This window comes from Necator americanus, chromosome V (genome assembly GCF_031761385.1).
Source record: "Necator americanus strain Aroian chromosome V, whole genome shotgun sequence".
In the NCBI taxonomy this organism is placed as follows: domain Eukaryota; kingdom Metazoa; phylum Nematoda; class Chromadorea; order Rhabditida; family Ancylostomatidae; genus Necator; species Necator americanus.
The window spans coordinates 28,591,910-28,607,407 of record NC_087375.1 but is presented as its reverse complement, the minus strand read 5'-3'; the positions used below and the strand labels follow the sequence as shown (position 1 = coordinate 28,607,407).

General features: G+C 39.5%; 2 protein-coding genes across 3 annotated transcripts; both read right to left on the bottom strand.

Moving 5' to 3' along the window:
* Positions 1 to 725: 725 nt before the first annotated feature.
* Positions 726 to 1,163, bottom strand: RB195_015516 (uncharacterized protein; the record flags this gene model as incomplete). Its single annotated transcript, XM_064206260.1, has 1 exon — positions 726 to 1,163. One exon carries the CDS (start codon positions 1,161 to 1,163, stop codon positions 726 to 728), a length of 438 nt encoding a protein of 145 aa, XP_064062141.1.
* A 3,217-nt stretch (positions 1,164 to 4,380) lies between these two features.
* On the bottom strand, positions 4,381 to 14,500 carry RB195_015515 (uncharacterized protein; the record flags this gene model as incomplete). Of its 2 annotated transcripts, XM_064206259.1 has the most annotated exons (14): positions 4,381 to 4,393; positions 4,461 to 4,523; positions 9,124 to 9,144; positions 9,207 to 9,218; positions 9,285 to 9,344; positions 9,441 to 9,581; positions 9,655 to 9,743; positions 10,318 to 10,395; positions 10,459 to 10,586; positions 10,652 to 10,722; positions 10,781 to 10,884; positions 13,304 to 13,369; positions 13,432 to 13,449; positions 14,480 to 14,500. In XM_064206259.1, the coding sequence occupies 14 exons, from the start codon at positions 14,498 to 14,500 to the stop codon at positions 4,381 to 4,383; spliced, it is 885 nt and encodes a 294-aa protein (XP_064062140.1). The 2 variants fall into 2 exon arrangements, with proteins under 2 accessions (XP_064062140.1, XP_013307103.2); XM_013451649.2 differs by lacking the exons at positions 4,381 to 4,393; positions 4,461 to 4,523; positions 9,124 to 9,144; ... (1 more) ...; positions 13,432 to 13,449; positions 14,480 to 14,500 and having other exon boundaries at positions 9,227 to 9,344; positions 13,304 to 13,366.
* Positions 14,501 to 15,498: the final 998 nt, after the last annotated feature.

Genomic DNA, 15,498 nt, shown 5'->3' with positions numbered 1-15,498 from the left:
ATCAGTGAACGCGACCGAACAAACGCCACAGAAAGTCTGAAGTCCGGCGTTAGCCGGACGTTCAGACCAATATATATATATATATAATATCATATATAATATTATATATATGATATTATATATATAGGTTTCGTAAGGAGAAGTTTCACCTAAACGTCGTTGGCATAATAAGTAAGTATAAAAATATCATTTTCATTAATATTAGGTTGGTGCAAAAGAAATGCAGATTTTTCTACCTAAAATCTAAATTAATATAACTCAGATCTAAAAAAATTTATTTAATCAAAGTAATCTCCATTACAATTAACGCACTTTTGCCAACGAGAAACAAGCTTCTTAATGCCAATATCATAAAAGTCTGGGGTTCTGGAAGCGATGAACTCATCGAAGGCATTTTCTGCATCGTCATGGTTTCTGAAGTGTTTCTCCCGCAAGAAGTTATCAAAGTGCTTGAAAAAGTGAAAGTCAGCAGACGAAAGGTCTGGCGAGTATGGTGGATGATCCAGAGTTTCATAGTTCAACTCATGCAGCTTTTGCCGTGTGATCAATGAGACGTGAGGTCTAGCGTTGTCATGAAGTAGGATTGCTCCTTTTCTATTGATCAATTCCGGGCATAAACTTCGCAGTTTCTGGTGCATTTTGTCGATTTGCTGGCAGTATTTTTCTGCTGTAATTGTTTCACCAGGGTTCAGCAAGGTATAGTGGATAATACCCACTGAAGACCACTAAACCGTAACCATAATCTTCTTTTGGTGAGTTTTCGGCTTTGAGTGATGTCGTGGAGCTTTTTTTTGGTCCAGCAACTGGACAGAGTGTCGACTGTTATCATAAAGTATCCATTTTTCATCGCAAGCCAAAATCTGTTCGAGAAATGGATCGTTTTCATTGCGCAAAAGATGGGCCGACGATATCTCAAAACGGTGATTTTTCTGACTTTCGGTCAATTCATGTGGAACGCACTTGTCAAGCTTCTTGGTCATACCAATTTGTTTCAAATGGCGAACAACTGTAGTGTGATCGACGTTGAGCTCCTTGGCAATATCTCGTGTGGCTTTGCGTGGATCAGCTTCGACTGTCGCCTTCAATAACGGCTGCCATGTGGTTCGTCTTCGAGGCTGGTGCTGCCGGCACGAAACTTTTGGTTGATACTTCTCTGGCCTCATACTTCGTTGATATTTCGAGCGGTTTAAGCGGCAGTCAGGCCCAGTTTGAACTCGTAGAAGTAAATTTGACGAAAATTGCGATTAGACATCTGAAAATAAAAACCAAATTATTTTTATAATGAGCGACTTGAATTAAATTCCACATACATATTTAGAAAACTCATATAATAAGCTTTCCAACAATGTATAATACCTCGTAAAAAAAGCCTTAGTTTATCAAAAAAAATAGTGTTGAAACTAATAAAACAAAAAAAAACCTGCATTTCTTTTGCACCAACCTAATATATGGTAAGTACACTGGCGGATTTGACCGCTTCTTTCTTAAAAACGCTACAGGAAAAAAAAATCATAATAAAGATTCATAGAAATTTGAAATGTAGTAGAAGGTCCCGTTTCTGAGTGTTTTGATTTAAACACCGAGTTATCAGTGAACCTCGTGATTAGTTTTTGTCCTTGCAGTCATCGTTCTCCTTAGTAGCTAGTATGGCTCATTACGATGCGACAAGACCTATTTGCCTCTCACGAGAGAATACAAAGCAGCGGATAACCGCACTCTAGGCCAATTTTTTGTATTCTGCATAAAATGCAAATTTTACTGGCTCATTTAATCGACGTTGTGCACTTTCCGTCACCGCAGAATTTGCCCACCCGGCTGAAAACGATTTGCTTTCGACTGTCACCGGAAAGAGCAAAAGGGAGGTGCACTTAGAGGTAGGCACAAAACTGAGGTAATTGAGAAACCTGTGGGAAAATATAGAGATCTGGGTGTGGATTACGAGTATGAGCATGACCCCGCTTAATTTCCTCTGATTATCCCGACAAATGGCGTGGGAACAGCATAAGTTCATACGAGGTACGTTAGAACGCGCCATCCTCCTACACGCTCCGGTTCTTTCCACAGCCTATTCGCTGCTTTTACATAAGTAGGCTGCTGAGGAGACCACACTGATTGACGACTGCTCGCTCTTGAAGGCGGCGCGTGCACAAATGTGAAGAATTTTCACGTACCTCGTAGGAAAAAAGTTGTTCCCACGCCGTTTTTAAGAATGATTTGGAGAAATTTAGCGGGCTCAGCCTCATGTTTGTAATGTACACTTCGAACTCTTTATTATCCCATAGGTTTCCTTCACAACTACGTCAGTTTCGTGATGCACTGCATTTGAGACAGATGAAGAACGTAATTTGTGGCAGACACGTCGCGTGCACGCGGTTGAACAAAGTCGACGCCTATGGAGAAGGCAGGGACATGCAAAGTGGTGAGTATTTTTGCGCACCAGAAATTGAGCATTTAATTTATTTTAATTTATGTTGTGGAAATACACATGCTTCAAAAATAATGTACGAAATAAGCGGAATAAAAAAATTATTTGATATTGAGAGCAATAAGTGAGTGGAACAGAAAACAAGGAATTAAACTCCCAATACTGTAAGGAAAAGATGTTACATATCTCATATTCGCAGTCTTTTCTCTTCTATTCCATTCGCACGCTATAAAGTATCACTGAATAAATGTTTCAGAACAGCAAAAAACGAACGTAATAAAATTAGATACGAAAATAAATAAAATACAACACACAAAATAAACAAAATGAAGTATAAACTAAATGATTCCGAAAAACAACTCCGAAATAGTTGCATTGTGAAAAACAAAGTTGTCATCGAACTAGTTCCCGAAACACAGGACTGCAGGCTGTGAGAGGAAATGAAGCTCAATTTGTCTGAACTGGAGGAATGGAAGAATTGATAGGAGTACGCTGGGCGGCGGTTCCACAGAAAACGTGTCTCCTAGGATGGATGTGAAAATTCAGAAAGCAAACCGTATTCGCAGCAAGTGATTTTTTTTTTTTGAGATAAAGTTTTGCACAAGTGTGGTCTAGCTTGGAGACATTAGTAAGAGTAGAAAGGATGCAGAAAAATAAAGAAAAGCTCTCTTGTAGATAAACTCTCCTTTTTCGGATGAAAACTGATACGGAATGTACTTGAGAGGATGTTTTGGAAACGAAACCGCGATGTCACTATGTCCTCCTCTCTCCTCTGCATGGTCTTTTTCATATTTTAGCGAATAAACGAGAAGATCACGATTAGATGCACTAGTTTAAAGCTTGATTTTCATTTGCAAATCTAACATTTACGTTATAATTCCGAATTAACATTTATGAATGTATGAAGCTATGTATGAAGCTTCGAATTATATTTTTGAAAAATTAAACTTTTTGTGAAGCGCGACATAATTCGCACCGTAACGTGCACGGAGCTCGATCTTCGTTTGAATAGCATTCACTAAAATAACTTTACGTGGACGTCATCGCTCAGGGCGTTTACGACGAAAAAATTTACTGGTTTTTGTGCGGGAAATCACATATCCAGTGCCCCTCATGTATCCACGAGATACAAACTTCGCGGAAGCGAAGCAAAACCCGAATGAAGAAACGAGTAAAGATTGTCTTGTGCTGGATTATTTCTCAACAACTTCAAATTTTTGATATGTGTTGAATATGTGCCTCATCTTTTCGGCGTAATTTTTCTAATTTTAATTTTTCGATTTTAATTTCAAAAACTGAATTATGCAAGGTAGTGATGTATTCCGTGTGAATTCAGCTGTCTAGGATGAACAAGCTTCCATCAGTATAGTATATAACATATATAATTTAATAACAATTAAAAATTAATAATATGATATAAGATGGGTTATATAATTATATATATATATATATATATATATATTTCGTAATAAATTATTTGCTTCATAATTTGTAATATAATAATATATAATAATGTATATTTACATATTTTTATAAAAAAAATATATATATTCAATTTCATTGGTTTTGTAGTAATCGGAAGGATAAGGTAATATTAAGAAGTGATAGAAAAACAAGGAAAACAAAACAATCCGTCGAGCCGGATTCGAACCAGCGACCTAAGGATAGCTGCCACTCTACAGTCCTCCGCTCTACCAACTGAGCTATCGACGGTTGGAGGCTGCAACTGGGAGGTGGTTTAAAATTCTTGCGAGGTTCATGGACAACTCATCAGAATTAACAGTTGTTGGTTATCGTTGGCTGGAATCTAAAAAAAATTGGGCCTTAAATTAATTCTTTAAAAAACTAATCTCAATTAATGTTAATCTCTATCAATAGATTATTCCTTTTCCAACAAAGCTGCCTTTTTCGAATATGGAAATTTCCCATAGGAGCAAACGACGCGGGTGGTGACTTTACCATAGGCTGCTGAGAAACGCTCCAATACAAAATCGGAATATGTTGAAAGATAATTCTATGATTTATCGGTCCTCACCGGTCCCTCACGGATTCGCCGTCTCTCTCGCGAAGTATGAATGCTGTGGGTACATGGGGAACACTAAATATGCCAAATTCACAAAAAAAAACAGAAAGTCTTTAAAATAAAGGCTGTGAGCGATATAAAATCTGCGTGGAGCAGAAGCTTTCCAAGGTCCGTGCACGTTAAGGTGCCAATTGAGTTGTGCTTCAGAGAAACATCAATTTTTCAGAAGTGTGATCCGAGGATTTCATAGGTCCTGTAAGTGGATTTGAAAATAAGATGTAAATGTCTATGTTGCAAATGGAAATTGAGTTTTGGAATAATATTTTTGCTAAATTGTATCAGCAAGAGAACTCCTTCTTTATTTTTCTCCATCTTTTTCTATTCTTATTAATGTCTCGGAGGTAACCTCTGCCCAACGTACTCCTATCACTTCTTTCATTATCCATGCCTCCAGAACTAGTGCTGTTGTGCTCCAGTTATGACAAATTGAGTTTTATTTCCTTGGACAACCTGCAATTCTGTGCTTCGGAAACTTGTTCAATGGGAACTGTTTTTCACAATGCAGCAATTTCAGAGTCTTTTCGAAATCATTTCTTGTGTGTTTCATTTCGTTTATTTTGTGTGTTGTATTTTATTTATTTTCGTGTTCAACTTTTTACGTACATTTTTTGCTGTTCTAAAACATCTATTCACTCGGACTCGATGTTGATGTCGGTGAGACTTCTTTTTAGATAATTTCAAATTTGGGACATGAAGATAACATACTGTAAAATTTACACCTCCATGGAATTCTCGTTAAACAAGTGCTCAGGCAAGTAACGAGAACTAGTTATGCTTTATCTCAAATTCTTTCAAATACCGCTTGCCGATTTGATTAGCATCCAGAATGACTGCCACATTCGCTCTTAGCGTGTGAAGTAACCTCAAAAGTGCTCGTGGATAGTTGGAAAATTAAACAGTGAAAAAATTGGGACCGCTTTCTACCCAACTGCCACTGTATCGATGGCGCTACTGCACGGTATTCTCCTTCCAACACCTGAATGCAGTCGTCAAGTAGTGTCATCTAAGGTCTGTTGTCAATAGGAAATGTCTGTTGTTCTTGTTTCTTTATGTTACTAAGAGCTGAATTTTATTTGAAGGTTGGAATTTACCCCAGTGTAAGAAAGTGTTTTCGTAACGTTTTGTAACCTAACAATATGAATATTTATGAAGGAAATATTTTTTATGAATTTATTTAGAAATTTGTTTATGAAGGGAAGGAAAGCAAGAAATTCTGCATATGAGAATGCGAACATGGCTACAGCTTTTACAACGTCAGCAGTTAAGTAAAAAAATAAAATAGAATAGAGTCCCTGGCGTATCAAACCACTTGGGATGCGCCAACGCGTTTTACTGGAATTCGTAATCGTTGAGGTTTTGGAACGCGTGTTGGCCTATACAATGACCTGCAGGGGCCAAACAATGACCTGCAGGGGCCAGCCGATGATCAAGTCAGTGTTTTTATCCTCGCAGACAACTCTGTCTGCAACTCATCGAATCCGGAGGCTTGGTTTGCAGTAGGGCGGACTCGAACCATCGAAAGCGTGGCTACAACGGACCTCTAACCGAATGCACCGCTCCTGCCTCATAAAATTAAATAATAAAATTTAGAAAATAAGGGAAAAAGTAGTTCTCCAGTGTTTCATAATAATAAAAATAAAGCGAAGCACTAGTTTTCAAGTCAATTGTTGCCCTACAAGGTCGTGGCTCACGTGGGACTCGTGGGACTAGAAGAGAGAGCATTATCCACTACACTAGACAGTAACTATTTTTATTATCTTAATTATTATCTTTATCTTCTGGAAAAAAAAACATTCATGCAGAGCAGATCTAGAATTGTGGCTAAAATCCGAAATCGAGCGATCTCCGTGGCGTACAGCATCTTTTAGCAGGGAATTGGAATGCAGAATCCTCGAATTTTTTCCTCGAATTACAAAATATAGGAGGATTACGATGGAAATCAGGAATTATATCGGTGAAATATCGAGCATATTAAACAAGTTGAATTGAGTCAACCGAGGGTCTCACGATGTCCCATATCTTCTCCAACAACCCTCAAGCTGAGTCGTCCAAGCGAGCGTGACTTGGATGCTCAATGGAGGAGCGTATCAATGGTTTTCTTGTTATCAACAAATCGGAAGGGAAAGTCATTAGGAAACATTGAGAAGTGGAAAAAATGCAGGGAAAATAGTAGAGTGTATAAAAAGAATGCCGACTCCCCAATTTCCGATTTTGCGCCACTTTTCCAGGATATTGGAATTGCGCAGGCACAGAAACGCTCGAAAATCTTAAATTCCAGGCCTGAGAAACGGAATTGTCCTCATTCCTGCTCGACAGGTGGGATGGGTGAAACCGTGGTTCAGTGAACAGCGTCCAGAAATTGCGATCATTCCCATAAATGAGATTTTGAAAAGTGCAACTATACATATTATATATTCTATGATGCTGCATTTCCAAAGCAAGAAATGGGAATGGTTTAAGATTTATGGTTGAGTGGATGGAATCAGGAGTAGATCCACATTAAAGGCATCACCCCGCGAATCTGAGGTGGTACAGATTTTAGGTGAAGTATTCGTAGTTTATGGTGAGGAAGGTGATTCCGTCCATTTCTTCCTAATTGCCGTAAAAACGGCCCGGAAGATACGGCTTCGAGCGTTCTGGCGCACTTTTTTCTACAAGACGCGTGCATCTTCCGGGCCGTTTTTTACGACATTTAGGAAGAAATGGACGGAAGCACCCTCCTCTCCTTAATCTACGATCCCGTATACAATACTTCACCTGAAGTCCGCACCACCTCAGATTCGCGGTATGCTGCCTTTAACTACTTCAGTAGCACATGTGAACAGTTACATTACAATATCTCTGTTTCACTATATAAAGTTCCAAAATAATTTATTCTTGCGCTTGCGCTTCGTACGATTCAACTCTAATTGCTGTTTACCCTCATTCCATATCTGGTGCATCTTTCACGCAGCCACCAAATCCAAGTCTTCATGTTTGTTCACTGTTCGGAGGCATACGCGTGATGCAGTCAATTTCCGTCTTTTTTATGTTGTTGACTGCACTTACGATGGTTACGCGAGGTAGAAAAGGTCACTTGATAGTGTCCTAAAAATTTGCTGACACAAAATTTGGAAAAACCCTGTCTCCACCCGATAACACTTGCGGAGACCTAGTATACCCATATTACCCATAGTCGAGTCAAAACGACACGAAACACGGCGCAGTTGCGTAAGCGTTGCGCTCCTAAGCGGTGCGGTGGACCCCAGCATTTGCAGCGTTCATTGCTCCGCGATGGTCCCATTGCACCGCTTTGCACTTTCTCTGGCACGTGAACCGAACCGCGCACAAAGCCGCTCTTTGCTTCCCAGTTACAGATTCGCCATTATTGAGAAAAGCCTCCACCACGACATTTTGATATTCGCCCAATTGTGACACAGTGAGGACTAAAAACGAGGTGAACGAACAATTATGTGCGCTCCCTAACAGAATGGACCGCAACCCTCTACTTTCTTTCAAGTCCGGCAGTGTAGAAGTTTTTACTTCTGCCGCAACCTCTACACATTTGTTGGCTAGGAGAGGAAAAATCGCAACACTCACATCTGTATACAAAGATCTGAGGTGGATCTATCTAAATACATCTAAAATATAAAAATAGTGCGGGAAATTTTGTAGAAGCTCGTAATGGTGGGAGCAACTTGACATTGGCTTTTCTTTGGTTCCTTTCTTCGGTTGAATCGTGTACAGTGCAGGAGAAGACGATGTTGGGTACTACTTTTTAAGTAGAACCAAGATTGTTATTGATCTTTATTCTGGGTAACGTTTCGACGTCGTCGCCTTCTTCAGAGCCTTGATAGCCACGAACTCGTGATGTTAGCGGACCACCAGTTGTTAGAGTTGCGCCAAGTAGTACACAATCGAACTCTACGATGCCAAGATTCAAAAAAGGTCGAACTTGGAACTTACTCGAAGACGATATTATTCGGTATAGTGGAAATAGAGTATGTACTGGGAATCGAGAACTCAAGTAGAGCCTTAATGGCTCATAGTGATAAAACAAGTTTTGTTTTAGTTTCCTTTGTTTTCCAAATATTTTTTACTGTCAAAATTTCAAGTGCTATATCCATAATTTTCGAGTTTCAACTTTTTGAATTTTTGTATTTTTTAATTACTGAATTATTGAAAGTGGTAGAACTCTGTTTGAATAGGCAAAAAAGAGAGGAGTACGCACATTAGACATCGTTTCTCTCTTCGAAGCAACTATGAAGAAACCCAGAAAGAAGTGGGAACCCTCTCTACAGTATACAGTATGCTTTAGGTGCTCTGCCTGTTTCCTCACAGGGCAATTTGGTGCGCTCTAGGACAAATACCTCCAGGAATGACAAGAATCAGTACGGTATATCCGATAAGTGCAGATGATCGGAAAGATCAACTTTGACGATTTCAGCTGAGGTTCATCAAAAAATGAGCGCCATCGTCGATTAAATTCATCACTGCACTCGACGAAGGTCGCATCTGATTCCACACTTTACTTCCGACAAAATGAGAAGAAAGACCAAATCAGGTAAGAAAAAATATCATTAAGAAGAGTTTTGATTTGATACAATGGCCAAACCACTCATTTAATTGTACAGACCCCATACGTGTCCGTAAAAACCTCAAATAATTTCGAATTGAAGTGATAAGCACGAAACACTTTATCTTTGAATGAATATTTACTTTTGAATCAATCTATCCTTTCATTCAGCTGTCAGAAGGTTCGGGAATGCTCCGTTGCTGAAAGACCCGACAACTAACTCGTGCTCTTCTGCAGATGGTGCAAGGAAGTGCATCGACTGGTTTAGTGTGTAGATGTTTCTGAAAGCAAATCGTCGTCAAACCTGCGATCAAAAACGTTCCCATAACTGTCATATCCAGCCAATCCAGAGTTTGTACGAGAAAGAAAAAACCTACTTGTTTACAGTGACTCCACAGACTTCTACCATTTTACCGAATTGTTTAACTCTCGGCTCCACGAAGTTTCCAAATGGTTCGAAATCGCTAAAGTTGGCTTCAGTCTCACCACTTGAGCCCTCTCCGTTCACCTTACAGTACCTGAAGAATTTCAAAATTCTATATCTCTGTTATTCCATCAAATTTCTGAAGTTTATGGGATTTAGCGGCTTACCACAACAACGGATTCTGCACCCATGCACCATTTGCTATTTTCGACCAAGCGTACGCATTTGTGTAGAAGCCAATTGTTACATCATAGCTCTGTAGGTAAACGCTACTTGACCTACCTATTGTCACCTATTTTTACCTACTGTCTGAGAGCGCAGCCCAGCGCCGCGCACTACAATACTGTGTACGAACTTTGTAAAAACAGCGACATATTCGAGGAGGTGGCTGTCCTTCAACGATGAGAGCATGGTGGGAGAAAGAGAGACTAAGAATGGTCGTTAGAAACGGCCTGGAAGATGGTAACCTTTCCTACGAAATCATTTGCAAAGCGTCACTCTTGAGCACGCTGCGCTTCCATGAGCGAGCGGTCAAAGATCAATGAGGTCTCTTCGCCAGCCTATTCAAGTAAAATCAATGCATATGCCGCTGAGTAGTCCGAAACGTATATAGGGTAGCGTGTTTTGAGGTACCTCGTAGGAAAAAAACGCAGTTCCTAAGCCGTTTTTTTTACGACGACTAAGGACATTGAGCGAAACCACGCTGGTTACCGCAATCTACAATACATCTACGATAGCACTACGCCTTCACTGCATATTCCGCATAACGTCGAAATTGTGACACGCTGCCTTTGAGAAGTACACTTCGGAAAAACAGTGAATAACCATACCTTTGCCTTATCGAGGATATCCTTTAGGAACGCAATGTTCGCTCTAGTGCTGTTCTTCCAGTTCATAGATGAGGAGACCTATTAGGGTACGCGTGAGAACCGTTGAAATCCCTCATCTATCCGAATACTACTGAAACGTACCTGAAGCCAAACGGTCTTCACCTCAATTTTTTGTTTCTTTAGTCCACGGTAGAGTTCTGTGAACTGTTTCTTACCGTTTTTGAGCGAACGAACGTTTGGTGTCATAAACACCTCTGTCTCAAGACCAGCTAAAATAATCCGCATATGCGGAGTCTTGTGGACGTTGATCGGTATCCATAAACCACACACTTACCCTTCTTGGCATTACGAATGTTATTGACTGCATTTGAATCAAATCTGCCTGCACCTGTAGGGTCATAGGCTCTAAAAAGTTCCTCTTTAAGCTGAAATTAATTCGGTTAATCATAACAAAGTAAAACACCTGGTGAAGACTGCACTGTAACCGGCACGTTTTACGCATTCGAAGAAACTCGGGGGTAGAGCCTTGTCGACGTCAACAGCATATGCAAAACCTTGCGGTGCACTCTGGAAGTGATTGATTTGTTATATGATGATGACTGTTTCAGCGATCACGAGCAAGTTTCTTCTCTATCAACAACCGCAACGAGCACTGAGTTGATCTGTGTTTTTAGCTCACAAAGTTAGATTCTTTTTTTTCCTGTGGGGCAGGTGTAGTGTAGCGGTTAGAGGTTCCACTTCCTGCACGATCGAGCGGAGGTTCGAAGCCGCCCCAGTGCTCACCAAGCCTTTCATCCCTCCGGGGTCGATAAATTGGTACCAGACTTGCCTGGGAGGATAAAAACACTGACTTGACACATCGGCTGGCCACCGCAAGTCATTGTATAGGCCAGATACACGTTCGTAAACCTCAAACGATTCTGAATTGAAGTGAACGTGGGGGCGCATCCCAAACGGATTGATTAACGCCAGAAATTTTATCCTTTATCCTTTTCATCCAGTTGCTCTTTATGACAATAGCTTCTGCGATTCTGATACGCTCTTTTTCGACGTTTGTCTCTGTAACTTACTGCCCCTACTGCTGTATCCGATTGTTTCGAAGTGTCCGAAGAAAAATATATTCCTAAATCATATATAAACCATATATAAATCCACTTATAAATCACTTTCTCTTTGGTTCTTCTTTTCAATTCTTTTTAGTTTGTTTTGTAGTTCTGTTGCTTCATTTATGGCGCTAACTAACAGGAATTCGCCCTTGATACTCTTTCTTTTAATTCGTCCATATAAATGGTCCTGATATTCTCTTCTTCTGGTGGATGCCGAAGATAGTTAGCCCTTCCGCCCCAAGACGGACAAGTCCGTTAGAGGCTCTGTACCCCCTACCCATTCGTCTAGAGCCTTTAACGGACTCGTCCGTCTTGGATTAAGTTGGTCACCCAAACCTTGCTAAGAGTTGTTCTACTGAGTGTTCCGGATTTTATAAAAAAATCTCCTGTGGGATTTCTCACCTTCTGTTGCACAAGTATGAACTGCCAACCCACCACATAATGTGCTGAAAAGGCTAATTTTGCTTCATAAAACTTATGCGAAGTCCCGGTGAGCTCCCTTCTTTCTTGTTTTTTAAAGGCACATTTATGGATGTTTTTGAATAAGTGAATAAATAAATGAGGAACAAATAACTAAATACTGCAAAACGACTGACTGACTGACGGTCAACTGACTTCTCCGGCTGGTTAGGTCTGGGTATTTGAGCTACACTTACAATAAGTATTTGATACAATAGGAAAATGACTTCAAGTTGAACAAAAAAGATTACAAATCTTAGTTTAATTCAAAAAAGATTATAAAGCTGTAGTTAATTTGCATGGATGGAGAGCCACTATTTTGGTGAGTTAGTTCCGACTCACATATTTCGGCAAGATATGTGCTGAATTGCCTAAATTCTATAAGCGGTTAAATTTAATGCTCAACGAGGGACGAGCGTTTGTGTAAAAAGTGAGACTGCTGTTGACTGAGTGCTCGCCGATGATTAAAGCTGCTTATTGTTGTAGCGCCGGTGGTCCCCTCCCAGACCAACAAGCGAGGTGCTGAGCGAGGGTCTCACATATAGGTGCCTGTTTCTGTATCTGGAGCACGGTAGAGAATGAAGGGTTTGGATTCTTGTCCTTACTTAAAAACATTTTTTGTCTTTTTAAACCAAATAAAAAAAAAGAAAGAGGAGCACTCTTCCTTGAAGTACATTATAAGCTGAAAAAAAATTTAGAGCCGAATTACTAAAATAGAGTCCAGTAAGTCGACATTTCACTATTCGATTGCGACAGAAAAAGAAGGAGCGCGTTAAAAGAAAACGGAGCGAACGCGCTGCGCTCTTCCCCGGGTGAACATACTTGATGCCGACTGTGGAAACTAATTTAAAGGCATCACCCCACGAATCTGATGTAGTACGGACTTCAGGTGGAGTATTCGTATACGGGATAGTAGATTATGGAGAGGGGGGTGATTCCGTCCATTGCTTCCAAATTGCTGTAAAAAAACGGCTCGGAAGATGCGGCATGTGCACAAGGTTGGCGCGCTCCAATCGAACTCCTTGTAGAAAGTAGCCTTTAACTGATACGAAGCAATGTGCATCGATCTTCATTATATTTTGTTTTTGTCAATCATATTGCTCATAGATTACAGAAAACTAAATTGAATTTCAGGAAGTTCCATTTCAATAAGATTGGCCCCCACGTTCACTTCAACAATTTGAGGCGAACGTATTGGCCTATACAATCTTGTGAAAACTTAAAATTTGAATTTCACTAGGGAAATTTTTAACCGTAACCACACCCGCCCATTTCCACTGCTTAACTCACTATAACTCAACTGCCACCATTGCTGAGCTATAACGTAGCGCAGGTATTTAGCGGTGCGCGTTGCGGTCTACTGAATCAACGTGAGCACTTTTGTCCTCATGTTTTGAATGGAAAGCACCTTTGTGACTTACCAGGACCGGTCCCGGAACGGCCAAACATGGTGCGAATAAGGTACCAAGGAAGAAGATCAACATTTTCTGAAGGGAGGGTTGTAGCTCCTCTGAAACGATGAAGGCGCTAACTTATTTAAGAAACTAACCTTTATAAGATGATAAAGCTAACAAAGTCGCTTTGTTGAGAACGTTTCATTTCTTCACTTTTATACAGAAATCTTTGCCAGAGTCGTGAGTGTACGACCTTTAGGGGCACAAATTTAAGTGAAAAAAAGCTCAAAACCCACTGTTATCACATTGAGATTAGCCTATCTTTGACATAGGAGCAAAGGGCAGACGTTTTCTATCTCAAAAACAAAAAAAAAAAACTAGGTCCATAGTTCGTTTATCATGTGTTCACCACATCGTACTTTCTCCTTTCACCTCAACGATGCGGTAGAATAATGTGAGGTTGGTCCGGTAGAAATTGTAGAACTCAGGTACCAGGGACAATCGAATATAAACGAGGCTTTTGTTCAAATAACATCATTTTTTATGGGAAACATCTGAATTTCTGGAAGCTATTTTCATACATAATATCCTTTTTTAATACACATCATTCCCATAGCTTTGGTAATTTCTTCATTCCGTTCTCATAGAAATATTCGTAAAAAAAAACGAGAAAATCACATCGCGATAAGTCAGGGGTGTAAAGTAAATGATCTGGCGTTTCCCAGTGCTTTCGCTCAAGTTTCTGCTGCGCTACACCTGCAATATGGGTTTTACTGGATTTCCTTCGCCTTTTTCCGATTTCAAACCAACAACTAAATGGAAATTTTCCTGCGCAATTAGATAAATATCTGTACAACTTCATTCTTCGAGAACAAAAGGATGAAAAAATTACCAAAACGTTGGGAAAATTCGTTAGAAAAAGGAGGAGATTATTCCGAAAAATAATTTGTAGTAATGCAGATGTTTCCTATAAAATAAAATTTCTTTGAAAAAAATGCTCATTTATATTTAATTATTACTACTGATTGATTATTTTTTTGATTTTACATATTTTTGTCACATCAAGTAACAGAATAGTGGTGTTGGAGACGTCTTTTTTGTACATTAGGTGTGAGGCGGAAAACCAGAAGTATTCTAAGTGAAGCTCTATAAGCATGGAACGGTCTGGCTGTGGCTGATTCCTGAAAATTTGATATTGTTCACCTTTTTTTTAGCAAAATACATGCTCCGAAAAAAATAATACAAATATGTAAACGCTACCGGTTTCGACGCGAAAATATTTTAGCCGCTCCACGTATTCATAGGCTATGACTAGCCTTAATTTCTGTTAATGGTAGCTTTTACGAGTTCGCTCGAAGTTCTGCTTTATTTGTTTTATTTTTCCACTTTGTTATTTTTTTTTTGTTTTATTTTTCCATTTTGTTTTCGATTCACTTTTATGTATTTCAGTTAGCGCATATACAGTATATTAGATGTAATAAACAAAATTCATTTCTTTGCTTGTTTATTTCCTTTACGTGACATCAAGTGATGATCCTATGATGACTGAACTTTAAATTATAAATAAATGTTTTATAATGTATTTTCATTATACTTATAATATGTTTTTTCTATGAAGTTTCTGTACCTCTTGAAATCAATAAAAAAAACTTTGCCCTTTGCTTCATAGACTAACATAAATTATTCTTCTGAATTTTAAAAAAGCACGTCAACGATACATACCGTGTACGTCAATGAGCGTGATTAAAATTCTTATCTTATATGTTGCTCGAATTTCAATGAAACGTTATCATTCCGTACAAAGCAGACTTCTGTGAAACAATTCAATTTTCTCCTTTTTCCCTTTTCCTTTTCATGGCAACGCGCTCCTGTAGAGATTAGTTACCGTCAGAGATTACGGATGCAAACACAGGGTGCCCGTAAGGTCATTGTGTGCACTTGACCGGATACAGAAAAACGACGAAACATGGTAGAAACGTAAAATCTTCTTCAAAGAGAAGTAAAAGCTTTCAATTTTTCGTAGTATAATACGCAGACGTGTGCGTACGCAGGTGATGACGCGACGCCTCGATCTGCGCAGCGGTAGCTCAGTCTTCGTCAACCCCTATCGAGAAGTTGGTGGTACAGAGAGAAGTCCAGTGTGTTCTGTGGCTTGCTTGGTTCGAACCCATGAACAAAGCGCAAAAAGAATATCCACACTACGGCAACGGTGCATATTACCC